Genomic DNA, 27,990 nt, shown 5'->3' on the forward strand with positions numbered 1-27,990 from the left:
AAGCAAGTCAATCTTTTAGGCAAATATGCTCACCAAGCCCAATTTTCCAACAACGATCGTAGATAGTGCATAAATTCACATATTAATGACTAACCCAATTTAAAAAAGTACACTTCATTCTCATGTGTACACTTTTGCCAACAATTCCAGCATCCTCCGCAAGCTCATGGGAAATGTATTCTCCTTAATCATCTTATCATATCTCATATATAATTATTTTGGGGTGTATGCACTTCAACCTATGCTCACCAATTTCTTTTTATTGATATAAAATATTGCTATAATTGTAAAAATAGAGTATTATTATGATAGAGTTCATCTGTCATAAATGGTGGATAAGCTAGCCAATAAAGGTTATGTAATTTGCACATTCACATGCTGAAATCAGATTATGTAATTTCATATACAAATTACAACTACCCAATAAGTTTAAAAGTACAATAAATGTTTCCCTGATCAATTGTCTTCTTATGTTGATGGCTTTTAATCGCAATTTTGAAATTGTTTTTAACTATATTATAGTATTTGTATTCCAAATCATATTTTATTGTTATCATGTTACGAAGCATTGAATATCCACCAGAGGCAAAAAGGCCACCATCACCAGATGAACTTAGGGAAATGGCATGGGAGATGGCCTGTTGGAGGAACAGTGCCTGATGTTTAGTGATAATTACAATCTCAAGCAGAGTCAATTTTAAGGTGTTCATTGCAGATAGATACGCCAAAAGGAAAATGAATAGCTTAATGGAAGCGATTGTGTGAAAAGGTTTCTACCAAGTAATATAATTGACCCAATTTAATAACTTGTATCAATTGTAAGTAAGCACAGATAACAAATGAAAAATCAAGTTTAAATAGGAGCAAGAAAGCAGAGACAAAATTCGTGCAGGGATTGCATGAAGTAAACAATAGGTGGAAAAAACAATCACACAGACTTGTCATGAAACGAAATCAACAAGACAAGAGAGGTAAACCTAGTCTGGAGGGAACAATTGCCAAATTTGACACCAATGAAAAAAGGCTTCAGGTACCGCAACTAATTGTAAGTGAACGGGAGACAGATGACAACAAAATACAGCTTTATAGAGTATTCTAGAACACAATAATAAACTTCTTCTAACAATTTCAAATAATAATTGAATCTTACCAAATACTAAGCGCTTAAAATATACAGCAGACTAATAATCAATGATTTATGTTGCAGCAACATTCAAGTAGAAAAAAATAAGGTGCTGCTTCAATCACATTATCAACTTAATAAGATAGCTTTGCATATATCCAAAGCACTGATACTTCAATGCATGGTTATCAAACTCGCAAGTTAACTCGTTAACTCAGACGAGTTTGCGGGCCTGGTCATGTCCAGCGAGATGTCCAGCGAGTTAACTCGAAAGTGAACTGGCTTTTGAAGCAAAATCGGTGGACTAGTAGATGAAGTCGCTGGAATCGTTCAAACTCACGAGTTTTCGGCGAGTTCGCGAGTTCGAAAGGGAGAAAAATTAGAAATCGAAACGGGTCGAGTTACCTTCACAGGTTGTTATATGACGATCACGGGTCATTTTGTGGCTGTCGCAGTTCGTTATGTCACCATCACAATCCCTTTCATGGCCGTCGCGACCTGTTTTGTGAACATCACGACCCGTTCTATGGCCATCATGAGCAGTTCTGCAGTCGTCAACAACCGAGCAGTTCTGCAGCCTTCCTCCTTGCTCGCGAGCAGTTCTGCGGCCTTCGCGCTCCCCATCAACCACCCTTCTGCCGTTATCCTTACTCCCGGCTTCAGTGTATTGTTTCAGTGTTTAAATTTATTTCAGCATAGGGTCGAACACAGTACACACTTGCACCGTACCATTGAATAATATTTTTTCATTTGTTAATTTTGTAGTGAAAATTTATACCATTATGTCTGGAAATGCACATGATGATGGAGATGATGATATCATTAAAGGATTAGACATAGATATTTGAATTTATGTTTTACATTATTTGTATGAACTTATTTATTTTAAATACTTTTAAGTTATATAATTTTATGGACTTGTTTGAATTAGGATATTATTTATATAAATTAAAAAAAAAATTATGTGAAGTAAAGTCTTACAAGTTTACTCTCAGTTTGACAACCTTGCTTCAATGCAGACTGATTTTATTTTAAAAAGTAACATCACAAGAAATAAGAGCACACACCCTTGTCATACTTTTTACCAACAGGGTCTGCATCCTCAACCTTGAAAATGTCATGAAAATGTCATCAAACTCCAGACCAGAGCACTGACCATGATAAATAAACACCATAATTTAGAAGATGAACATTATTTCTTATTTATGAGCATTAAAGAGGTCACAATGAGTATAGATTTTCTCATCTTTTCAACCATTGAAAACACAAACCATGGGAATTTTACACTAGCTCAAACACACAATCGAACCAGATAAAAAAGATAGAACAGTGGAGGAGTTCTGCCACACGAACCAGCCCCAAGACAACTACATATTCACCACCACCAGCAAAAAAAAAAAAAACAGTATCAAACTCATAACAAAACCACCTCAGTAATTAATTTCATTTCTCTACGCAACATCAATTAAAATATAATAATAAATGAGTAACAAATTTAATCACAAAAGTCACAGGCCCCCTGTTTCAGCTTAAACTTTTATAATACATCAACGTGTAACTCCAAATACACCCAAAAAATGAATTCAAAATTCACAAACCAAAACCACAAAGCTATGGAGAAATCAGCACAAACAATAAGCATATGTCTCAACAAGGCTAGATTAAATTTAATGTCTCAACATAGCAAAGATCCCTGTGTAAAAGTCATGGTTAAGATAATTTAGCTACACACGTTTTCCTAATACTTTAATTCCTTTACTAGCCCACAAAGAATCCAACTAAATATCCAAGTTCACATTAAAGCTGATTACCTTTTCCTAACACTCAAAAATTTTGTTAACAAAAATATGATCAAGTAATGCACCACCAAACTTTAAAGAATGAGCTCAATCCCAAACAAATCAACTAATTCTCAAATAACTAGAATCCAACCTTTTCTAATAGAATCCAACCTCACATGAAGAGAAGAAACCGAAACCCCTAAATTTAAATAAAGACAACGACATCTTTAGGCTAAAATAAAATAAAATTCAAAAGCTACCCATCTAATTCCTTGTCCTCACTGTTCATTTATTCAACCCACAATCCCCGACTTTTTCTCAAGTCATAATTAAACTCCTTTGAACAATTGCAACAGTATCAAAACCACAAAAAATGCATTCAAAGATATAATCATAAGCACACCCGCACAAAAGTAAGACCCCAGAAATTAACAAAAGTGGAAAGAAATTTAAAGAACAAGGAATGTTAAAGATGAGACCCTGGACCCTGGACCCCAGACCCCACAAACCCCACAATAAAATCAGAACTCACCTGCACTTCGACAGTTTCCCGTATCAACTTAATGTTGCTTCTCAAACTTCTAACCTGCACAAAAGATAATATCTATTTAGAGAAAAAACAAACTTAGGATACCTATCATTCATGAGAGCTTAATGCTATCACTCCAAATCGTATAGATCAATATTAACAGTATAAAATTTGTGCAATTTCACCAAAGCTACAGCCTCATTATCTATGTTTGAACTGAGCAGTAGACTTCACCTACTCCATGGAAACTGCCAATCAAACAATAGACTAATATCATAATTTACCATTAGTGAAAACTACTAAACGTGTGAGATTCCTAAGAATGACACACAGACCAACGGGGCAGGTAGTGGAGGTTGGCTTAAGGGCATAAGTGAGCAAATAGTATTCCAACAAACCATGCAAGCTCACAGCTGTTTATGAGATCATGAAACTTTCGCAAGCATAGCTGTAAGTCTAGGTGGACAAAGCATTTTTCAATTCTATCAGTACTATTAAAAACGCAAGAGCAACAAAGATATGGGATTTGGTTTTTAATGAAAGGAAACTGCCAGACAATTTTCATCCCACTGTAATCATATCTAAATTTATTCTCTGTCTAATCTCATAATATAACTCCGAATCACATAATTATTACACTCAATCAAATCAAACAACTACAATTTTGCCCCACCCAACATCCATTCAATCAAAGAACCAATGACAGATGAAGGCATGCAGGCTTTTTCAATTAGCTAATATACTGCACAACAAAATGAGACAATAACTTATTTTGGTCATCTACATAGCATTGTATATGCGAATGAGAAATTCTGGAAAAGAGCAATAAAATTGACACTAATAATAACTAAATAAACACATTTTAACACAATATTCAGAGCTTTAAGAAATCCAAAACCAGTCATGACCAGTTCTTTTCCATCATTCATGTTCAGTATGATTTCAAGCAAACCGTCACAATTTTAGTGGCAACAGGTCACACTGACAATGATGATTATTGAAAAAATATTAAACCTCACAGGGAGGTGGATCTTCACTTGTGAGATGTAGATCTCATATCATAGTCAACAAAGTATTAAAAAGCAGCATAGTATCAAAGCCAAATTCACCAAACAAAAAGCTAGCCAATTTGGACATGATAAAAACAGACTGTTTTCTCCTAAGCAACAGTAAATTCATTTATCTTCGATTTATACTACCAACAATGCTCCTAGGGTAACAAAAATTACCATCAGCCATGAAAGCCAAAAACTCCTTAAAGGTAAATAACAATCCATCAAGAAAATCCATAAAAAATAGATTACTACTGTGTCTAGAACAATTAACCATATTACCAAGATCATAAAAAATCACCACTACATGTAAGTTTAAGATATGAAACTGTAATTTATGCATAATACGTTGAAAATATTACTCAATCAAGAATAATTAACTTACATGAGGGAAGCTTACAATCAAAGAAATTGGAACCCATCCTTGTTCATCCATGTTGGACCTTAAATACTCATCCCTCACTAAATTAGCATCACTGCATAAACAAAACAGCAACGAAGATAAAATTCAACAGCCAGATTTGTTGGGAAACACAATAGTAAATAACGAAGAACAGAAAAATTACCTGAAGTAATAATCAATTTGGATGACTATTGTATTGGCGAGAGGGGTTTCGACAACCGGGAAGAATATTGCAGGAGGAGGTGCACGTGTTAAAAATGGCATGCCCCCAAAGGGTTCAAATTGTAGTGTTGGGAAATAATAGAATTCTATAAAGGAAGAGATGGTGCATTAGGTTTGTTTCGTTGTACTAATATAATCAAATAAAAGAAGAAAAAACTGACCAGGAGGGTTTGCAAAGGGTCGCATAGGCTGAGGCCCCAGGAATGAAGCAGGATTAGGCGGTGGATTAGCTGATATTGAAAAAATGGATCCGAATGAGGGTTTGAGAGTTGATGGGTCTGAGTGAGTTTAAAAAATGAGAGGGGTACGCAGTTAAGATGGAACTGGAAGCTCGAGAAGGGGAATGAAGAAAATGCGAGGAGAAGGAGCGGGAAAATAGATATTATTTATTGCATCAGTGTTAAGATGTATATATGTAAAGGTTGAACTGAATTACCTATGCATCAATATTCGAACGGTCATGACAAAATACCTATTAAAATTACAAATGAGTATATACTAAAACCTAAAACTTATAATTACAAAAGGGTCACTGCCAACGTACCTCAACCCACCAAAAGGAAAGCCAGACAAATAAATTCAAAGAAAAGCAGAGGAAAAACATGAGACCTGATAGGGGTAGCACGGACAACGAAAGCAGAAGCGTGAGCGCGGCGATAGGAAGAGGAATTGCGAAGCTTGAGACAGTGCTTCACAAATGGGTTAGAAGCACTGGTTATGAGCTTGGCTTTGTCGTCGTGAGAGGTTCTTCTTCTCGTTGCTGTTGCTGTTGGGGCGGTGGAGTGACCGAAAGACTTGGCTTAAAACACCATATTTTTGTGTGTGAGGATATAGAATGGAAGCACATTGCATTTCGGTCTGTCTTTTTCCACTGCTGCAGATGGCTATGCTTGTGATGTTATACTCCTGGCTAAAGCTCGAAAATTTTGAGGAGAAAATAAAATGATTTTATTGGCCAATGCTATCTATTGAGTTTAGTCCTAACACCAAATTAAATAATTTGTAGGACATGTACCCAAAAAATTGAGAGAAATAAAATTGACTTACATCTCAAGAATTGGAGTGAAGGATCTTCATTATTGAGATTGAATGTAATTTGTTAAACTTTTTTTTTATTTTGTAGTATATTGTATTCAGTTTCAATCTTCTACTTGTAATTTAATATTGTTCTTCGATGCTTAGCATAAGTGAAATTCTTATACCATGAACTTGAAAATGGATTGTCATTGAAAAATACTTTCTGGCCTATGTTCTAAATCAAATCACTCAAGGATGCAAAATTCTGGATACAAACTCTAAAGTATTGAATATGAACGTCCTCAGTTTTATTGAATTGATCACTTATTAATATTCTTATATTATCAAGACTAAAAGAGATTATCTTATAAACATCGCTAAATCAGTAAACTTATTGTAAAACTATATATAATTTGTATAGAACTTTTGAAAAATATTATGAAATTTCAGTATAACTTTCTAGTCTCTATGAAATAGGGCATTCTTGATATCACTTTTACTATACAAGACTGGTATACTTACCAAAAGATAATCTAGCATAAAGCTACACAAAAATATGAAACAAAAAAAAAAAAAAATCATCCCACTTTTCACTATTGGATTCAAAGAAGCATGTGGACTCAGTGCCGTGCTAATCCATACATGGCGGAATAAGAACAATATTGTTTTATTATCTATGGAGGCTCTGTCTAGAACTATCCCCATTGCAGACTAATGTTTTCCTAGTTTTCTCTTTTACCCTAAAGTCCACCCGTTTTGGTGCTCAACAATATGAGGGCAAAAAACATTGGTAAATGAAATTAGTATTTCAGAAGGAACTCTATAAGAAAAATGAGTAAAATAACATGTTTTTATATCTTATATCCTCTGAGATGATGGCAAAGCTTGGCTGGGAAATTCATCCATTGAAATTATAGGGTTTTGATTATACATCCTTTCAGAGTTGTTTGTAGAAATATATAGGCTCTCAGAAGAGGGAGCCAAAGCATCATCAAGCTGACTATTGCTTTCGTTTCTATGAGATGCTGCAGGGATATACATTCTCTCTGTAGTTGGAATATCAGACCTTTGAGATGTTGAAGGCGTGTATAATTTCTCAGAAGTTGGAAACATGGGGTCAGTACTTCCAAACGTGGACAAGTATATCCCCTCTGGTTTCAAAGCTGCAACAGAATCAGTCCTATTGGAGGTAAATAAGTTTCCATTCATCTGAGATACAGAAACATGACTCCTCTCACAAGTTGGTGGAACAATTTCACTCCTTTGTGATGTTTCTGGTGAAATTTCATTCCACTGAGATGTTTCAGAAACATACGTCCTGTCTGATGCCTGTGGTGTTGCAACAGACACTCCTTGGCTAGGTAAATCCCTTTGCAATGCAGATGATAATGCTAGTGACATGTCCCTCTTAGATGTGTGATCCTTCTCAGTTGATGTAGATGCGGACGACATGGTTGTGTTTGGTATATCTGCATCAGTGATGGTTACTTGTACTTCATAGGTTGGTGAATCACTTTCAGATTCCATTGGCATGGCTTGTGATAATTGCCTAGGAAAATCTCTCATAGATGGAGATGTGGTCGGGAATACTCCAATTCCAGGGTAATCATTCCATCGGTGTGCCACTGTTTTGATTTGGGTATAAAACTGTATGCCTGCTTTTCCTGCATTTCAACAAAGGACAGGTAATGTTAAAAAACTTACCAGACTAAGGGTACAAATAAAAAGAGGGCCCAAACTATATCCCAAAAGCTATCACCAGCAAGAGATGCTTTTGAACCATTGGAGGAAAATGGTAATGGAACAGGCACGTTGATCCCAACCTGTGCAGAAAATTTGATACAGATTAACCTTCAGAACAAAAATTGCCTGTAGTGCATCTATTGTCTGATGATTGATCCCCTTTGTTCTAAATGAAAATAAAAATACTGGTGTATTTCTCACACAATTACAACCAGTCGTTAGAAAATAGAATAAAATAGTGCTTACATATAGAATAAATAATGCTTACCAATCCAGCCTCAACCTCAGTCTGGAACCTCCTAGCAGCTATACTGGATGTGGTGAATATAGAAGCTCCATTTCCATATCTGTAGAAATGAAGTCCTACATTATGCTTGAAGACATTTTTTCAAGAGTCAAGAAAATGTTGAAGAAAAATTCATGAGTTTCAACATATGCAAAATGTAGGTTTCAAATGAATCAAAGTTCTTGTATCAGTTTTGTGAGAAACTGCGACAGTGGTAAATATTAATACATAGATACACAATACAAAGAATCATTGCAATAAAGGAGCACGAAATAAAACAAATACCTGTTTTTATTTATTACTGCTATAGCCTCATCAATGTTATCAGCCTAACAACAATAAACAATAACATTGTAACTTTATTTTCAGAAAGGCAAAAAGATTAAAAACAAGACTAGTATTGACTAAAGAGCACCTGCACGCAAAGTAGCACTGGTCCAAAAATTTCTTCCTGTGAAACAAAAGACAGCAAGGTCACTTTTACTCAAAATACCATTAAAATTCCTGTCAATCAGAGAGAGAGAGAGAGAGAGAGAGAGAGAAAATATTCAAACTCTGAAATAATATATACCCTGTAACATTCTATGCTGGTTGTAACATAACATAAGATAGTAGGACCAACAAAGTTCCCACTCTCATATCTATCTGTAAAGCAAGCTCTGAAAACTCAGTGTCTTCAAAAGGAAAATTTAACACTTTTAAAGGGAAATGTTTCATTTTGGAATCGTGAACATCAATGCAATTTGTGACACAAATTTGTACCACAATATCTCTTCCATCAAGTACAAATCTAGCCCCATTTTCAACACTCATCTGAACTAGTCCACTTATCCTCTCCTTGGCCTGTTGATCAAGAATAAAAATAACAAAACCTTGACGAATTGTTTCCCAGTTCATTATCAGGATGTAATATCAGAAGATAATCAATGAGTGGCATTTAAACAATAACACCTCGGGAAAACTGAGATAAATGTTTTCACCTCTTTGCTGATAACTGGACCAATATCAGCACAAGGATCTGTTCCTGCATTCACTCTAAGTAGTTTGGCACGCTGCACTAGTTTTTCTTCCCTGGAAATAGAAAAATGCAACAGACATGATCACAAAAAGCACTATTGTTCTTTGACGCCTAAGTTCATTAAGACATAACTATTGCTAAATGAGAAGGAGGTTTGTACTTTTTTAACTGAAACATGATAGATAGAACGTAGATAATAATCAATAATTAGTTGATGTAAGAATTGCAAAAATGGAGGGGACTTGAACTATGTAAGAAAATAAAGAATTATTTTATCTATAACAACCATACCCATTACGTTCTCGTTATCTCTATTTATAATAATCAAATCCTTTAAGATATGGAAATGCAAATAGGCTGAAATGAAAAAAAATATTCTGAATATATTATTTCCTAATAACTATAGAGATATTGAGAATATTTCCCAAGTTTTTCATTTCAAATTGGACCGCCAAATTTTGCTTTAAAGCCAATTTCTTTGTTTCATCATCTCCTGCCATAATCATGTCATTCACAAAGACCAACCGAGAATACTGTAAATTTACTGGTAATAGAGTGTTTTATGAATAAAGTATGATCTTGCTGGCTTTACACTTCTGTCCTCATGAAACCATTGTTTTGTAAATTTCTCAAACCATTCTCAAGGAGATTGTTTAAGACCATAGGGCCTTATTTTAAGAGTTATACCTTATTCCTTTCACTGAGTTTCAAATCCGAGTAGAATCTCCGTGAAAAAAAGACATTGTTCATATCCAACTGCTGTAAGTCCCGCCCAAAATGAGCTACTAGAGTGAGAAGAACTCTTCATCATTGCTACAGGATAAAATGTCTCCTCATAGTTAATTCCATAAGCTTGAGTATACTCTTTTGCAACCAATGTAGCTTTATATCTGTCTACTAACTCATTTGCATTAAGTTTTGTTAGATATTGTTTAGATATTATTTCAGTACATTATTTAATCAATAATACTATGAAGATTGTAGCTCAACCGCATAGGTTTCCACTCTTCATATAGTTTACAACTGTTTAAGCTTAGTTAGGACAATGTAAGTTTAGTACCTGTTATCAGCTGAATAATTAGTGAAAGCACATGCATAACAGGAACTTGTCCTGACTAATGAAAATAGCTTATGACTTCTATAAGTTTTTTTACCTTATTTCCACAAGTTTCTATGTAAAGCTTTTCACAGCATGCTCTCTGTAGATTGTGTTTATTAATTATCAAGTTAACACTATCTGAGATAACATGTTCCGCAAGTTGCACAATATCTCAACCAAAACTCACTAATCTAATTTTTTGAAAGATTGGAATTTGGAAGGCCATGTAGCTTAAAATTACAAAAGGGTCACTGCCAAAGTACCTCAACCCACCAAAAGGAAAGTCAGAAAAAAAAAATCAAAGAAAAGCAGAGGAAAAACATGAGATCTGATAGGGGTAGCACCGACAACGAGAGCAGATGCGTGAGCGCGGCAATAGGAAGAGGAGTTACGAAGCTTGAGGCAGTGTTTCAAAAATGGGTCAGAAGCACTGGTTATGAGCTTGGCTTTGTCGTCGTGAGAGGTTCCTTCTTCTCGTTGTTGTTGCTGTTGGGGCGGTGGAGTAACGGAAAGACTTGGCTTAAAACACCATATTTTATGGGTGTGAGGATATAAAATGAAAGCACATTGCATTTCTGTTTGTGCCTTTTTCTACTGCTGCAGACGGCTATGCTTGTGGTGTTATGCTCCTGGCTAAAGCTTCCAAAATTTTGGGAGAAAGTAAAACGATTTTATTGGCCAAATGCTGTCTATTGAGTTTAGCCCTAACACCAAATTAAACAATTTGTAGGACATGTATCCAAAAAATTTGGAAGAAATAAAATTGACTTACATATCAAGAATGGGAGTGAAATATCTTTATTATCGAGACCAGCGTTAACACCGCGATATTATATTATTAGATATATAAAATAAAATTATGTTTATTAAAAATAAAGTGAAATATATAAAAAAATGAAAGAACAATTATTGATAAATAGAGAAAAAAAGAAAAACAAAGATAGATGATTCTATAAAAAATTTATAAAAATAACGGTAAATTTTTAAAATTTAATAAATAATTATATTTTAAAGGGTAGAATTAGTATTTTGAAATATGAACACAAAAGAGAAAAATCTCTTTATATATTGTTATAGATTTAATGTAATTTGTTAAACTTCTTTTTCTTTTTTTTGTAATATATTGTATTCAGTTTCAATTTTCTACTCGTTATTCAATTTGTTCTTCAATGCTTAGCATAAGTGAAACTAGAATTTTGATCTGTGCAACTCATAGATTATTTTTTAGAGGAATAAATTTTGTTTTTCTAGTAAATGGAAAAAAAAGGTTTAAAATAGATATTAATAGTAATGATAAATATAATTTAAATTAAGAAATATCATTTTTATCATGTTTATAAATGAATGTAACAATTCTAAATATCCAAGATCATGACAATACTAACAATTATGACCCACTTTGACGGCTGTAGACCACATTAGTAACTAAGTTTAATTACAACTTATATAAATTTATATAAACTTGTTAAAATATTTTTTTAAATTTATACATCAAATCACTTCACCTTAACATCCAAACTAAATTTACTTTTCCTTTTTTTACAAAAGAATATCCCTTTTTAAATTTATAACTTTTTTAAATATACTAAAAATAATAAAAATGTAAAGCGACATTTGTAATTTTTGAATATTTATATTTGTCACTTTAAAAATTTAAAAATTACAAATGTCGCTTTATATTTAGATTTTTAAAATTTTAAAAAATTATATATTTAAAATAAGGAATTTTTTTATATAAAAACAACAATTTGAATATATTTGGTGGAATGATGTGATGTATTAAATCTAAAATATGTGGGACTTCAATTTAGTCCATATGCCTTAAATATTAATACAATTTAGTATGAATTGTTAGTCTATGTATAATTTAAATACAATTTAGTATGAATTGTTAGTCTATGTATAATTTAAAGTCGAATTAGTAAATAAGTTTATTATAACTTTATTTATATATATATATATATATATATATATATATTAAAATATATTTTTTATGATTTATGTATCAAATCACCTCAACTAAATTTTTAAATCAATTTTATTTTTTACATATTTAGATTTAAATATCTTTATTAAAAATTATAATTTTTTTTAAATACTAAAAATGTAAATGTAAAATAACAATTGTAATTTTTAAATGGAATTATGTCCATCGCATACGGCACCACCATGAGATCTCACCCAGAGATTCATGGAATTACGTCCATGACACCCAATACCACCATGAAACCTTACCAAGAATTTTATGGAATTACGTCAATCTCAAACCATGTCTCACCAACCAACCATAGATTTATCAAGCATAACAATCTCATGTCAATATTCAGTCAATCAACCAATCATGATTCATGCACTTATTCATACTCAACTCATCAATTTTAGTCCCATTACATCATATAGAACATACTAGGCATCATACTTAACTTTTTAAAGCAACAAACCATCTAACCATTAGAAACATGCCATCTAACCATTAGAAACATGCAAGTATCCAATCAACTATGTCAATCTCGCTCAGGCTAAAGAGCTCTTGCTTAGGCGAGAGAAACCCCTCGCTCAAAACTCTCGCCTGGGCGAGATTGCACACAGGGGCACGTCGAGGTCTCGCTCAAGTTAGCCCACCTCACTCAGGCGAGTGGCCTTCGCGTAGGCGTGCCCTCGAAACAGATAGGGGGTGGGTTGCAGTTGTTCTCGCTCAGGCAAGAGTTCCTCGCTTAAGCGAGAGCTTTGCGTTTTGAGCAATCACCCAGCTCGTTTGGGCAAGTTCAACATAACCCACCTGCTTTCATACGTGCATCCAACAGATTCCAACGAAAGACGCACACCATACATTAATCACACCATCATCGCACCATACAAGCCTTTAAGAACATAAAACAATCCAACAACAGGCAAAATAACTTAAAAGTGTGAAACCCTAACTTCTCTTACCTGAACGGTTGCAAAACCAATGACAACACACAAGGGAGAACAGCACAATTCCACTGCAACTTACGAAGCTGCCACAAAGGAATAAGAAAAACAAAACTAAGACCCTTACAGAGATTTAAGTGGGACCAAAGATTTCAACTGGAATAGAAAATTAGTTTCAGAGGTTAAGAGTTCTACCTACACGGAGGGAGAACGCACTACAAGTTTGGAGGAAAGGAGGAGCTCACTGCAACCCTAACAGAGCTCTTTGCTCCAGCAGTGGAGGGGAGGGGTTCTTGTTTTTTGAGAATGGGACAAAGTAAAGGGGGTTAGGGTTGGAAAAGGGTTTTGGACATCTTATGGGTTGGCCTTAAGCCCAACAAATAAGGTTTAGGTCCATAAACATTAAGATAGAAAAATAAGTCTTACAGCAACTGCTTTGACTGCCGTACAATAAATATATATATATATATATATATATATATATATATATATATATATATATATATATATATATATATATATATATATATATATATAATAAATGGATAGAACAAATAATTATTAAGTGAATCAATCTATTTAATGTGTCATCCTATGTTGAGTAGGATAAAAAAAAATTGTTATCACCAAAAGTTGAGTTAAGTTTAGATGATTATTTTTAACTAAGCTCGTGACACAAATTCATGAGTTAAGTTACCTACTTTCGTATCCTTGTGATTTGCCTGTATTCATTACTTTTTTTCTTCTTTCAAATTATAGTCCACGTAAATAATTTGAGTATTTTTCTTCTTCAAAGTCACAGTTTGAGGGAAGCATAGGAAAATCTTTAACAAGTCAATTATATCATTATTATATTACTCTTAACCTTAAGTTTTAAAATAATTGTATAAGTATATATATAAGAGACAAACTAATTCATTTTTATACAATACAAAAGTTCATACATAGAATTTATTTCGTGTGCACCATAAATTACCTATGAAGCCTTTCATAAATTATTTATATTGTTTAAATTAAGTATACTTGTTAGATACCTAGAGAAAATTTATTATAATATTAGTTTACTGTGCACAATTGTCAACTACAAATAAAAAACAATGAGATAACAACATTAAACACACACAAATATTACAAAATCACAAACTTATATTATTAAGCCAAACATAGTACATACAAACAATTATAATTGTCAAATTCTGGTCAATTATAATATAAATAATCCACCCTTATATGCGAATAATATATAATCACACAATTTGTTAGATAAAAAAACAAAAATTAATTAACTAATAAAAATGATAATTGAAAATATCAAACAATTGCGTCAAACAATAAACACATAATTGAGAATGACAAAGGAGTCAGATGGGAACAAATTTCATTATTTTATACTCATCCTCAAAGAAAATTTTCATCTACATCATCATTTTCATACCCAAACCTAAAATATATGATTTTTTTGTCTCATTCTCATCTCTACTATCGAGTAACGAGTATACCCATGTATTTGTGCTCGTACTCATACTTGTATTCTATCGTTTTAATATTAATTAATTAATTTTTATAAAATTATAAAAAATTATTACAAGAAAAAAATAATATTATCAAATATTTAATATAAAAATAATGTATTCTCATTTTTTCAATAACAAAAATTTAGGAAAAAATTATAATTGTATATATCTATATATATATATATATATATATCTATATCTATATCTATAACAATAAATCTATCTATCTATAATCTATCTATATCTATATCTATCTATCTATCTATATCTATAACAATAAAGGGGATTCCCCTTTTTGTGTCCACTCTTCAAAATACCGATTTTACCCCTTTAAATATAATAATTTATTAAATTTTTAAAAATTGACCGTTACTTTTACAAACTTTTTATAAAATCAGATGTTTCTATTTATTCTCTTTTTCTTTATTTATCAATCTATCTATCTATAACAATAAAGGGGATTCCCCTTTTTGTGTCCACTCTTCAAAATACCGATTTTATCCCTTTAAATATAATAATTTATTAAATTTTTAAAAATTGACCGTTACTTTTACAAACTTTTTATAAAATCAGATGTTTCTATTTATTCTCTTTTTCTTTATTTATCAATGGTTATTCTTTTATTTGTTCTGATATATTTCAATTTATTTTTAATAAATATAATTTTAATATATATATATATATATATATTAACTTAATAACATTATAATATTATCACCTATTAATATAATATCACGCATATTTAAAAAATGTATACACACAGGCGCGATAACGCCTGTGTTACGCTAGTTTTATAAAAGGAGATTCCTCTTTTTGTGTCCACATTTATAATACCCGTTTTACCCTTAGTTATTTTAAAAATTAATTATTTTATAAATAATTTACTTTTTATCATTTTTCTACAAATCTCTTTTGAAATCTCGTTTGTCTTAAATCATCATTTAAATATTATTTTTACATATTTTTTTTTAATTTTATATTTAACAACTATTTTAAAAATTATATATTTGTTATTATCTTAAATTTCTTAAAAATTAAAAAATGCGAATACACAGGTGCGACAACGCCTGTGTGTCCGCTAGTACATTTAAAATTAGACTACCTAATAAAATTTAATGATAACCAAAATATTTATTAAATTCGTAAACATTAATGAAAAAACTTGATAAAATTGCAAATATTAAAGATTTCATTAAATAAAAATACATTTAAAAGATTACAAAAAGAAAGCAAATATCCAAATTTAAAACTATTTTAAATGTCTCTTTACTCCCATTCTTTAAATTATAATGAAATATTTTATTTACACACTAATAAAAACTATAATACACTATTGTAATGAAATCACACAAAAAACAAAAATTAAACTAATAATAATTAAAATTTAACATAGATATATTTCACCTTTTGACTTCCAATATATGTTGGATGGTGATGAAGAAGATTCATCACAATGGCATTAAACAAATTTTTTATACAATTTTAGTGATGGAATTAAACTTATGACAATGAGTTAGAAAATAAAAAATAAACTATATAAAAAATATCAAAACAGAAGTATACATGATATAAAAAAACAACAAATAAAAATATTGAAAAATAAGTAAAAATAATTAAACATTCATTAGAAACATTTTGATACATCATTGAATGTAAAAATAATTTGATCGAAAAAAAAAATAAATGTATAATTAAAGGTATGAGAAAATAAAAATACCTTAGATGCGAAACTAGTCAAACTTTGAAAGATAATGAGAATTGTTTCAACAAAACATAAAGAGTTTTTTAAATGAAACAAAAGTTAAGAATAAATGAGAAGTTTATTATATTACCTTGAACACTTAAATTGAGAGTTAAACATTCTCATGCAAAAAAAAATAAACAATAAATAAAAATATTAAAAATAGTATAGATATTTAAACATGTGACATGAAAAATATTTAATTTACATGCATCAATTCAAAATAACTGCATAAAGGTTCAAATAAGATAAAGAAATATTTTGAAAATGTGAATCAAACATAAACAAGACTCTAAATTCACTTCCTCTTACACCATCGTCCAAATCATGAACAGAACCACGGGTGGTCCTTTTAAAGGACAAGTCCCCCAACATTTTTATTTTATATATTTTTAAAATATATATTTATTATTTTATTATTTATATTAATTTAGTTTTAAAAAGATTTTTTAAAATTGAAAACCACATTTTATCCCTCTTATGTTATCTCTTGTTCTCATTTATTTGGTTTCTCTCTCTCTTTCATACCTGTCTTTCTCACATTTTCTTTCTATCTCAATCTTCACCTTTAATCTCTCATCTTTTTAAAATCAAATTACACCAAGGCAAAATTGATAAGCTAAGGAACATTTTTAATCAAACAATTTCTTCTGTTGAGTAAGTTGATTTTCTACCATTTTTTTTTCGAAGTAATTTGTTTTTTCTCTTATATATGACTTTTCTACATTATAGGCATATTTCTACATGTTAAAGATAATAAAATCATTATATAATTATTGATTGAACTCTTATTTGTGTAGATAGAGCTATTTTAGGTTTTGAAGTTGTGTAATAAAAGAAGAATATTAGGAATCTACTTTAAGGTAAGAGAAGCTAAACATTTAGAAGTTGTTGATTTTCTTTAAATATTGACTCTTTGTTTTGAGATTTAAATAGATGAGAGTGACAAATTTATATTAGAAAAATCATGATAAAGAGTAAAAAATTTGATTTTTTTTCAAGATGAAGAGGATGAAGACTTGTGATGAAAATGAAAAAGATGTATTTATGTCAACCAAACTTGAGAAATTTCATGAGAATTCAATAATTGAAGATAATGAAAAACAACTCTATAGAGTTCCGATAGTTACATATAATGAATTTGAAAAATCTTTAGAACATGATCCGAGGAAGCTTCTCAAATTTGGTAATACCCACCAAATCAAATTGATGAGGTACAAAAGGTTTATATAAAATGGGGTCCATATTATGACTCTTCCAATTTCTATAGTTACAATTGAAATATCTTTTTATGCAATGAAAATAATCAAAGAACATGTTGAGAAATAAGATGGAGGCTGAATTTTTAGCAAGTAGTATGATAATTTATATTGAAAGGGGTATTGTAACAAACTTTAGTTCTGATTCAATTATCGAAGATTTTAAGTCCTTTGAAAGAACGTAACACAACAATATGACTAAAGGTAATTTTTGCTTTTTTTAATATATTATTGTTGATGATAAACTTAATAATTCACTTTCATATATATTATTGTGATGTTCTTTTTAATTCTACTATCATGTATGCTTGTTTTGAGCATAGAAAATGATTAAAGACAATGATTTTTTTTTTTAATTATAAAAAATAATTTACAAATAAAAAATATAATTTATCCACCTGAAATTTTGGTTCAAGTTCCACCATTGAACAAAACAAATATAAAAAAAACTTAGCCCCAAAGTCGAGCGCCATATCACCTCATCCAATCACCATAAAGACAACCTTAGGATAAGAAAGAAAAAAAAAAAATAAACAACCCAAAAACTCAACTAACCATGCATCTCATATAAACATAAAGTTCGTGAACAAAAGTTTTCTTCCTCCAAAAGAAAATTTATATCCCAAAATGACCTTCTTCTTTTCTTCTCACAATTTTTTTTTGCCTACTCTATCTAAGAATTGTGTTGCTCTCTCTACCATACCAATTTTAACTTGGCTAAAAACCCTTTTATTTTCTCTTAAAATTTGTTTGTCTTTAATAAATAAATTCATTTTATTGAAACTTTATATTTTTTTGATTATGTCTTGATTAAAACTTAGTTATATTGTTTTGCCGAGTCTTTTGAGTGTCTAAAATTTCTTATTAAAACTTAATAAAAAAATTCATAAATTTCTACAATTATCTTCCTTTACATATTTTTTTTGTTTTCCATCACCTAATCCAAAGAAAATGTGATTTCACGTTACAACTAAATACATATAAAATATAATCTTAAAATGGTTACATCTCTAGTATCCTATGTAGCATCTTAAAAAAAATTACCCACAAAAAATAAATAAATTACACAGTGCCTAAATATCTAAAATTTTCTTTAGGATATCTTTAAATTTTGTACATGTTTGTGTTTCTGGTTTTGAAAAGCAATATCTGTCTTCGTATTTTAAAATTCTTTTATCCTTTAACCAACATTATACTTTAATTGCAGATAAAAAAGTCTCACTAAATACATACAAAATCTAACCTTAACATAATCATATCTCTAATTTCCTATTTAACATCTTTGAAAAAGGATTACATTACTGAGATACAGAGTACCTGATATCTAAAAATGTGTTTAGGATATATTTTCCTTTTAGGCTAAATCTTAAAATCTGAAGAAGATGTTTGATTTTAAAAATCAATATAGGAAGGAGAATTTATCTATAGACCCCACGCGAGGAGACAGGGTGAGGAGGCACCACCACGAAACGCCGTGTCCATTTCCTATTGGAGAGCGCAGACAGAGCGTAACCTAATTTACAGCACTGTGAACCAAACACGAAACCCGCGCCGCACAGGGATACCACCGACATAATTCTAAATAGACAAGGGTAATTCAGTAATCACACACTGTTTCCCATTATCCCCAGTTCCCCCCTCTTCTCCATTTCTCATTATTCATCAACGCCGATAAAGCAAAAACCAAAAATACACCCTACACACATACATAGATTACACAAACCCCGAGGGAGAGAGAACTAGAGAGAGAAAGAAAGAGAGAGAGAGAGAGTCCTTCGATCTCGTTGTGATTTTCTTCTACTGCTCAACTCAACATTTACGCGCTATTCCGCATTTAACCCTAACCGACCAGGGTATACCTATTGGGTCTTGTTGTAATTTATCTCACATTCGATCTCAGCGATCCGGTGCGAGGACTCTCTCTATTAGGGTTCAGGCGCTTCATTCTCTCTTACTCAATTCCTTCTAATTAGGGTTTCTGTGCACGACGCGCTCCACTTCTCCCGATTCAACTCGACGGTTAGGGTTTTGTTGTTGTGTGGTTCGCCTCCGCGATGCCGCGCAGTTCGAAGCACAAATCGAGCAAGCACAGTTCTCGGGACGCGAGGGAGCACTCCGACTCCGAGCGAGATTCCGGCGCGAAGGATCGGAGGAGCAAGGAGGAGAGCGGTAGTGCGAAAGCGTCGAAAGATTCGGGTTCCGGGGAGAAGCGGAGGCTGGATTCGAAGGAGGCGCACGGGAACGGGGAGTACTCTGACGAGTACGCGTCGTCGTCGAAGCGGCGCAAGGACGGCGGCGGGGGAGACAGGTGGAATGGCGGCGAGGAAGGGACGAAGAAGTCGAAGGCGGCGGGGGATTCGAAGAGCAGGAGGCGGGACGGAAGCGTGGGAGTGTACGGTGAGGGTGAGGAGTTGAAGAGGAGTAGCGGTAAAGGGGATGGGAAGCATAGGGATTCGGCTTCGGGGCGAAGCAGAGAGGGTGCGACGGAGAAGGAGAGGAAATTTAAAGAAGGTGGTAGGAGTGAGGAATCGGTTGATGAGCAAGAACAGCGCGTTTCCAAGCAGGTCTTTGAAATTAATGGTAAGGTAACTTGACCTGATTGATTGGTGTTGCATTTGTAGTGTCGTGACTTGTTTTGAACTGAATCAGGTTTTGTGCGCATTATGTGCGTGTTAATAAAGATTAGCATGCAATGGGATTGATATTTGACTTTCGACTGGGTGCTTTGTTTGGATCAGAGCACCAGGGATAAGGTTTTTAAATATTAGCTTAGTGTCGAGTATAAAGATCCTCTCTTGCTCTTAGTTTAGGAGGAACAATGGGAACAAGCCATATGATACTTTGACTGGTTGTGTCTTTGCCTATCTATAAATAGTTTGGAAGCAGGTTTGGAATTCTTGGTGACCAATTTGACTTGTACTGATGACTGTAAATTTGAATGTCAAGCAATATCTACTCATTTGTATAGTACACATGTTTTCAATTTCTCTGCTCTCTTTTGTTGAAACAGGCGCAGTCTTTAACAGTTGTAATATCTAATGTCTCTTTGTTCCTTCCATTCTATCTGTTGTCACTGTTTATTCGATGTCTGTACTCATGTACAGGTCATTCCAACAATTTCCTGTCTTGTGACATTCTTTTGGAAATGTAGGCATGTTATCAGACTCTTGTGTTTCTGTGATTGCTTTTGTTGTTCCTCCCCTTCTAATGAGTTAAAATTCTCTTGCTTCTATCATGAGGCTGTTGGATGATGAACTGAGTTTAAGACATCATATAGGTAAAGAAAATTGATGGATTTAGGCTAGAGTATTAGTTGAGTTGCTTTGATAGGTGCATCTATATATTGTTTGCACGGTGTTAAGTGCTACTTATGTGTTGGCCCAAACTGATTCAAATGCGTGTTACAATGTGTTGTTAACTGTAATTCACATAGTTGACATTTTCAAATCTTTATATGAAGAAAAGCTTTATTCTAGGTTTGGCATATTGTAAAAGCTGTTAGATTTCTCCTTTTCTTTGGAAATATAGACTAACAGTTGAATGGTGTATGCAGCTCTCTGCCTTATATATCTAAAATATGTAAAATGAAATGATAAGCCATTCATGTTAAGTTTCGAGTCATTGGTTTGGTGCAGAAAAAATGGTTGTTGTCTGCCATTTTCGTAAGCAATTATAATTAGATTAGAAACGGCACTGTAATATTTAGTTCGATTATTAAATTTGACCTCATCCTTCAATATGAATTTGGAGTTCTTATCATCTAACAAAACAATTTATGTTACAGGTATTTACAGAGTTTGAATTCTCTTCATTTTTAGTTTTACCAATAAATAGTAGAGTCTGCTTACTAAAGAGAGAGACAATTTTACTGTGAAGGGACCCACTGTTATATGTTTGTTCTCCACATGATTTACATTTATTAATGTTCTATGTGCTTATTTATTAACACGCCTCTTGTTAGTGAATAAAAGGAAAGAATATATGTCTTTTACCATATTTGTGGTCAACTTCCTGCTTGGATTCCTCACTCATATATGCAAAACTCGCTTTAAGGATATGAATTATTTTCTACGTTGTATGGTTATGGACTGACAAATTAAAGCTGTTAAGAATCATTCAATGCAAAAATTTTAGGGTGGTGTGTTTCAATGGGGGATAGACTCATTGGTTTTGGGTGAATTATAAGGTAATTGAAATGAAATTTTCGTATGTTACAGATCAAATGTGGTTATTTCCAAAATATCAATATTTCATTGCTTAGGTTTACATGGCTTGGACCTGAAAAGTGGTAATAGAATACGTTGATATGATTTCATTCTGAAATTTTGTTGAAGTTATGTTGTAGGATGCTACACAACATCAGGTTCTTTAACCTTCGTTTCTCGTTATGGGAACTACAAATTTTCTTATAACTATCCATTGCTAGAGTGATCCACGTGTTCTGCATTATTCGTTTCAGATTTGGTATATACCATATTTTGTTGAATTTGAATCTCAGTTGTGTTGAGTGGGTTCTTTAGTATATTATAGAGTTTTATTATAGAATTTTGTTGAATTTGAATCTCAGTTGTGTTGAGTCGGTTTCTTAGTCTATTATAGAATATAATTTTTCCTGGAAAACTTGCAACTTAGAGGCTGTTTTTTCCTATATGTTGAAAATTTAGTGAACTGGATAGAATTTAATTATTCTGTGTCTTTGTTCATGTGCATGCTTGAATCTCTGTGTGTTTGTGTATCCTTTTTCTACCTTAGTCTAAAGTATTTCACGAGTAAATCATGCCCGCTTATCTTGTATATGGGGTGGAATGCAATTTTTTGCTCTGATCATTTGTGATTTTTTATTGTGAAATGTGAGACTCAACAGATTCATCCTACATGTGGTTGTGCTTGATGGCCTAATTGAATATTTTAGGATTGTTTATGTTTGACTGCAGGATGTTAAAGAATTGCTAAACAAGTTTCTACCCGGCTCTAGGGTAGTGGTTGTGGATTATTTGAAAATTAAATATTTGTTTGTAGTTGGTCTATAACATAACTTGAAATGTCCTAAGTTCACCTTTTTTCATATTCTTTCTTGTAATGAAGCAACTAGTTCTTCTGGGTTTTTGTTATATATACTCATACGGTCTACTCAGATTTGGTTCAGAAGACAATTCTTGATTTTGATCTGTTGCTATGTGTTATTGCAGATTCAAAGAAAATGGACGAGTTAAGAAGCCCTGAACATGATAACCAGCTTGAGAGGCGAATGAGGAAGAAGAGGGATGACTACAGTGATGGTGATAAACATCTAGATAATGTTGGTGATGGTTATGATAGACATTTATCTTCTAGGGATGAGGCTAAGGATGGTAAAAAGAAGGATGATAGGCGAAAGGAAGAGAAATACAGAGACAAATATAAGGAAGAAATAGACAGGGAGAACAAACATAGACATGACAAGCAACGTGATGAACGCCCTGCAAAAGATCATACTACCATTAGGTCTGATGATAAACATTCTAGGGAAGAAAAGAATAGCCTAGAATCACGGCAAAAGAGAACGAAGCTTCCGGAGAGTGATAGAGAACATAATCGCGATCGTGATGGAGATCATGATTTGGATTCTGTTCGTGATCCTGCACACCATAGTGAACGTGAACGAGATCGTGATTATGATGTTGACAGGGATCATGATTACGACCGGGATCGAGATTGGGACTGGGATCGTGAGCGAGATCATGAACGTGAACGAGACAGAGATCGTGACCGTCGCCGTGATCGGGATGGATCACATGTGGATGACAGAAGTGCTAGAGGAAAAGACAGTGGAACAAAGAAAAGAACTTTGGATGATCGTGATGATTATACCGACTCTAAATCTAGAGCAGTTAAGAGTTACTATCCTGATGCAGAGAAAAGGAGTTTAAGCACCAGCAGAGCGGATTCTGATGTTGACAGAGGAAGATCTCAACATCGACAAGCTCATGCTGATTCAACTGGGACTAGCAATAAGCACAGATCTTCTCCTGCCTCAAATACACATATTGGCAAAGATGACTATAGGTACCATTTAATTTTTGCTGGAACTTTGGTTGAACTATTGAGTTTATTTTGTAATTTCCAGGTGGTGATTAGGGAAGTAGTTTTTTTGCGTTTTTGGTTTCAGTAGTTTTTCAGGGCATTCGTACTCTTGATGTAGTAGTGCTATAGTATGATTTCTGATAAAACAATTCATGTGTAATTTACTCGAGGAAGTCTAATGATTAGCGTAAGCTTCTCATTTATGATTGCGGAGTCTGTAAAGATTAACCTTCATCAAGGAAATTCATGTCGTCAACAACTTGGTTACACCTTTGTATAAATATGGGGGTATTTTAAGCTAAATACCTTGGCCAACAGAAGAAATAATTAAAGTTACTTTTTTTATGAGAATTAAAAGTTTAGCTTGCACGGGTAAAATATTATGGTTAGCTCTAACTATTACTTTTGCATGGGAATTATTGCATTCGAACAATGATAACTGGTTGCCATTACCCCCGTTTCAGAAATGCAAAAGCTGAAGATTCAAAGTACAGAGATCCAACAGTAGAGCAGAGAACCAAAGGCTCAAGAGAGGGTTACTCTGGGACATCAGATAGAGGTCCTAAATACAAATTAATGGAAAAACCCATTAAAATAGATGAAAGTCATGCAGCAGATTTGTCAACTGAAAGGTCATCCAGTACCAAGGCTTCACCTGGGGGCCTGATGGATAGATCTCCTTCGTCAACAAGCATTGATCGCAGGTATGTGAACAGGAGTGGTGTTAGGCGGAACCTTGAAATTGATGAAAATGGAAGGAGGAACAGTACTGATGTAAGAGATTTCTCTACTTCTGATGATAGACTTGGCCGGGAGTCGACTCTTGAGAAACCACTATTGGATGAGCCTTCTCAAGCAGATTCATCTTTATATGGTAGGACTAGTCAGAGCAATGCATCACAGATTCCTCCTCCACCTGGTTTCAGAGCTACCTTAGATAGACCTTATATGGGTTCTTTAGATGATGATGTTAGAGATAACTCTAATTCACGGTACAGAAGAAGTAGTGAACCTGGCTTTGGTAGGGGGCATGGTGGCAATTCCTGGAGGGCAGTTCCAAACTGGAATTCACCACTACCAAATGGATTTGTTCCCTTCCCACCTGGGCCTGCTCATGGAGGTTTTCAAACAATGGTGCCACAGTTTACATCTCAGCCTCTTTTTGGCGTTAGGCCTCCTATGGAAGTTAACCATGCTGGTATTCCTTACCATATTGCCGATGCTGACAGATTTCCGGGTCACTTGCGACCACTTGGGTGGCCAAATTTGATGGATGGTACAGGAACTGCTCATTTACATGGATGGGATAGTAGTAATGGTGTCTTCAGAGATGATCCTCACTTGTATGGTAGTTCTGATTGGGATAGGAATAGGCATTCAGCAAATAGTCATGGATGGGAATCTGGACCAGAGACATGGAAAGAGCAGAATTGTGATTCAAAGAAGGAATTGCCTTCCCCAGTTCGCAAAGATGAATCAGTTCCTGCCCTAGCTGATAATGGTTTGACTGATCTGACAAGTCAGATGTCTCAGGATGAACATAACCGAGAAGAACTTGCTGAGAAATCTCCTGAAAGGAAGTTGTCCAGTCTCAGTTCTCCAGCAGAAGTACAACAGCACTCTTTATCCTCAACCCTTCTTGAAAAGGAGGCAGATACTTTGACACCAAGCGATGATACTTCCCTTTTTAGCCGTTTTTACCTTTCCAAACTTGACATTTCAGTGGACTTGGTTTCGCCAGAGTTATATGACCAGTGTGTGTGTGCTCTGAATGTTGACAAAAGTGCTTCAGTTGATGCAATTGCCAGTACAGAATTATTATTTAAGGTATTAGAAAACATTTTTGCTTCGCATTTTGTTCCCGAAATCATATAATGTAAATTGTAATTGAATTTCTTCTAGGTTTTTTATTTATGCGTACTATATAGTTTGAAGTGATTAGAACAACTTTTTATTACCCTTTTAGTGAAGTGATTTTGTTCAAGTGAACTGTTTTGTTTTGCTAAATTTGAACTGTAAATTAATCAAATGCAACAAATGGTCCCTGACTATCAGTTCTTTCTGTCCTTTGAATTGACAGAATGGTTCTAGAACACGCCAGAAATATGCTGCCACCTTATCAAGGCGTTCACCTTTTCCAGAAATTGATAATTCTATCTTCCAGGTAAAGCTTATATTTACAATTCTAGTAATATTGTACTCTAACCCTCAAGTGTTCTAACAATTTAATGGTATTGACAATGAACATTTACGTCTATAATATTATCTTTTCAAACTTGCCCATTTTGTTAGGTTCTATGAATGCGTAAATACTGAATTCTGTATTCTTAATGAATGGGTATTTTGTCCAATTTTCAGATAGCCATGGACCTATACAAGAAGCACACGGTGAAGCTGCCTAACAAGGGGGAGGTAGATAATATTGTGGTATCCAGCATGATGCAAGCGGATCAGTCGATTCCTATTACTAGTTTGGAGAATGGGCATGCTTCTGTCTCGGCTTCCAGTGGTATAATAGATGTGCCATTGCCTACATTAGAATCAGGCAAAGTGGAAACAATGTCTCCTGCAAAAGAGCAATTGGAAGAGATCAATCAAACCTGCAGCCAAATGGAGCAAGATCATGATAATTCTGGCATGTCCTGTCCATCTTCTGGTCATGTGGACCAAGCAGCAGCAGTGGCTGGTTTGCAAGAGAAAGAGCCCAAAATCAGTACTGATACGGTGGATTCAGGGGATGCAGAGGAGGATTACTCCTTGGCAGCTAAAAATGAAGCTCAGTTGGCCTCCACTTTGCACGCAGAGGGTGATAACATAGATTGCAAAGCCAAAACTACTGGTTTTGCCCATTGTGCAGATGAAAAGCTGGGTTTTGGTGACACAAAGGTTAATCCTAATCCCTTAATTGTTGAGGATGGGTCTCCCAAAGCTTGTGATGCTTTGATGCCTGGTTCAAATGAGTCTGAGTCACTAATTTTAAGCCGGATACATCATTCTCCTGAAAGTACACATTGAGACAATTTCTATATCTCTTTCATTGCTTTTTATCCATCAGGTTTTAATTTCCTTCCTCTTTTTGTTGCTTTCTTTTTGAGCGAGAATAAAAGAAAATGCATTCATATTCCCTAGAATATAGCCTTCCTTATCCCCATGCATGAGTTTTCTCGCATTTCGTTACTGTAGCATTTCTTTTCCTCCATGCCGTAGTATTATGTCAGTCTAAAGTTGCTTGCCCTTCTGCACCAAGAGTGCAATGGAGCTTGCAATTTCACTTCATTTTTATCAAGTTTTTTAAAAAAGAATTTGAAATGGTAATACTGTTTCTTCCATGAGGTCCTTTGCTTTTTTCATGTTTTTGCCTTTGAAACCCTTTTTTCTGTCTATCGACTTATTTACAAACCTCGTTTTCTTCAATGTTCTTTTCCATTCATTATTTTAGAGATTCTAGTATTTGTTTTTCGAAACTTCCTCATCTATATTTATAATTGCTGAAGTCTGAGTATAACTAATTAATATACTTTTTATGATCATTTTGTTGCGTTTCATTTCATTTTTTAATATGGAATTTATCCCAATCAGAATAATGTTCAGAAGACGTGTCTAGCATTCTCTAAAATGTTAGCAAAACAGGTTTTGAGGCCTTAAATTATTGGTTTAAATTTATTGCAAACTACAAATTTGGGTAGGTCTTAATTTTTATTGAATGACTTAGACATCATTTTGTAGGTTTTAACAGTTTTCAACTTCGAACAAAATGTTCAGATGAGTGTGCTATCTTAGCACCCGTCGTCTTTATTTGGTATTGGTATAATTTTTTGGTAGGTTTGTTTAGTTTAATTTATTAAGATTAAAGCGAACGGTGTTGGGTACAATAGGTTGAACAAAAGTTTAAATATGATAGCAATAGAAAAGGTCTATATTGTCATAATATAATTCAAGATTTTATATGTTCTGAATTAGTTGATTTTATATGTTCTGAATTAGTTGATTTTATAATGTTAAAAGTCCTACTTAAGAACTTATTAATGATTAACAGTAAAAAATTTTTACAGAATACGATGAGATTGGACAAATGATAATTGTTACTATTGTCTAATTGTTTGACCTAAATTAATTTTGGATGTTGGATTTTAGTATGCGTGCGATTTAACAAATTTTCCACATAAATTAAATTAAACAGAATTCAGTAGTTCAGTGGCATGACATAAAAATAGAAAACGTAAAATT

At 33.2% G+C, this 27,990-nt stretch overlaps 3 protein-coding genes across 8 annotated transcripts; 1 reads left to right on the forward strand and 2 right to left on the reverse strand.

The window, feature by feature from the left end:
• Nucleotides 1-1,096: 1,096 nt before the first annotated feature.
• Nucleotides 1,097-6,089, reverse strand: LOC114164043 (la-related protein 1A-like). 6 transcript variants are annotated; one of them, XM_028048511.1, is made up of 8 exons: nt 5,720-6,088; nt 5,547-5,582; nt 5,272-5,340; nt 5,052-5,196; nt 4,871-4,961; nt 3,437-3,490; nt 2,202-2,274; nt 1,097-1,780 (listed from the first exon to the last, which is right to left on the reverse strand). In XM_028048511.1, the coding sequence occupies exons 3-8, from the start codon at nt 5,294-5,296 to the stop codon at nt 1,503-1,505; spliced, it is 666 nt and encodes a 221-aa protein (XP_027904312.1). In that variant the 5' UTR covers nt 5,297-5,340; nt 5,547-5,582; nt 5,720-6,088; the 3' UTR covers nt 1,097-1,502. The 6 variants fall into 6 exon arrangements, with proteins under 6 accessions (XP_027904312.1, XP_027904310.1, XP_027904311.1 ...); XM_028048509.1 differs by lacking the exon at nt 5,547-5,582; XM_028048510.1 differs by lacking the exon at nt 5,547-5,582 and having other exon boundaries at nt 5,272-5,388; nt 5,720-6,087.
• Nucleotides 6,090-6,914: 825 nt separating this feature from the next.
• On the reverse strand, nt 6,915-19,274 carry LOC114163665. The gene is made up of 8 exons (XM_028047960.1): nt 19,131-19,274; nt 13,205-13,272; nt 9,137-9,227; nt 8,572-8,607; nt 8,442-8,485; nt 8,139-8,217; nt 7,887-7,950; nt 6,915-7,791 (listed from the first exon to the last, which is right to left on the reverse strand). Exons 1-8 carry the CDS (start codon nt 19,272-19,274, stop codon nt 6,986-6,988), a joined length of 1,332 nt encoding a protein of 443 aa, XP_027903761.1. The 3' UTR covers nt 6,915-6,985.
• A 73-nt stretch (nt 19,275-19,347) lies between these two features.
• On the forward strand, nt 19,348-26,832 carry LOC114195841 (filaggrin). Its single transcript, XM_028086261.1, has 5 exons — nt 19,348-20,280; nt 22,890-23,745; nt 24,228-25,590; nt 25,844-25,927; nt 26,122-26,832. The coding sequence occupies exons 1-5, from the start codon at nt 19,755-19,757 to the stop codon at nt 26,776-26,778; spliced, it is 3,486 nt and encodes a 1,161-aa protein (XP_027942062.1). The 5' UTR covers nt 19,348-19,754; the 3' UTR covers nt 26,779-26,832.
• The last annotated feature ends 1,158 nt before the right edge of the window (nt 26,833-27,990 follow it).

This window comes from Vigna unguiculata, chromosome 9, assembly GCF_004118075.2.
Source record: "Vigna unguiculata cultivar IT97K-499-35 chromosome 9, ASM411807v1, whole genome shotgun sequence".
Classification (NCBI taxonomy): Eukaryota; Viridiplantae; Streptophyta; class Magnoliopsida; order Fabales; family Fabaceae; genus Vigna; species Vigna unguiculata.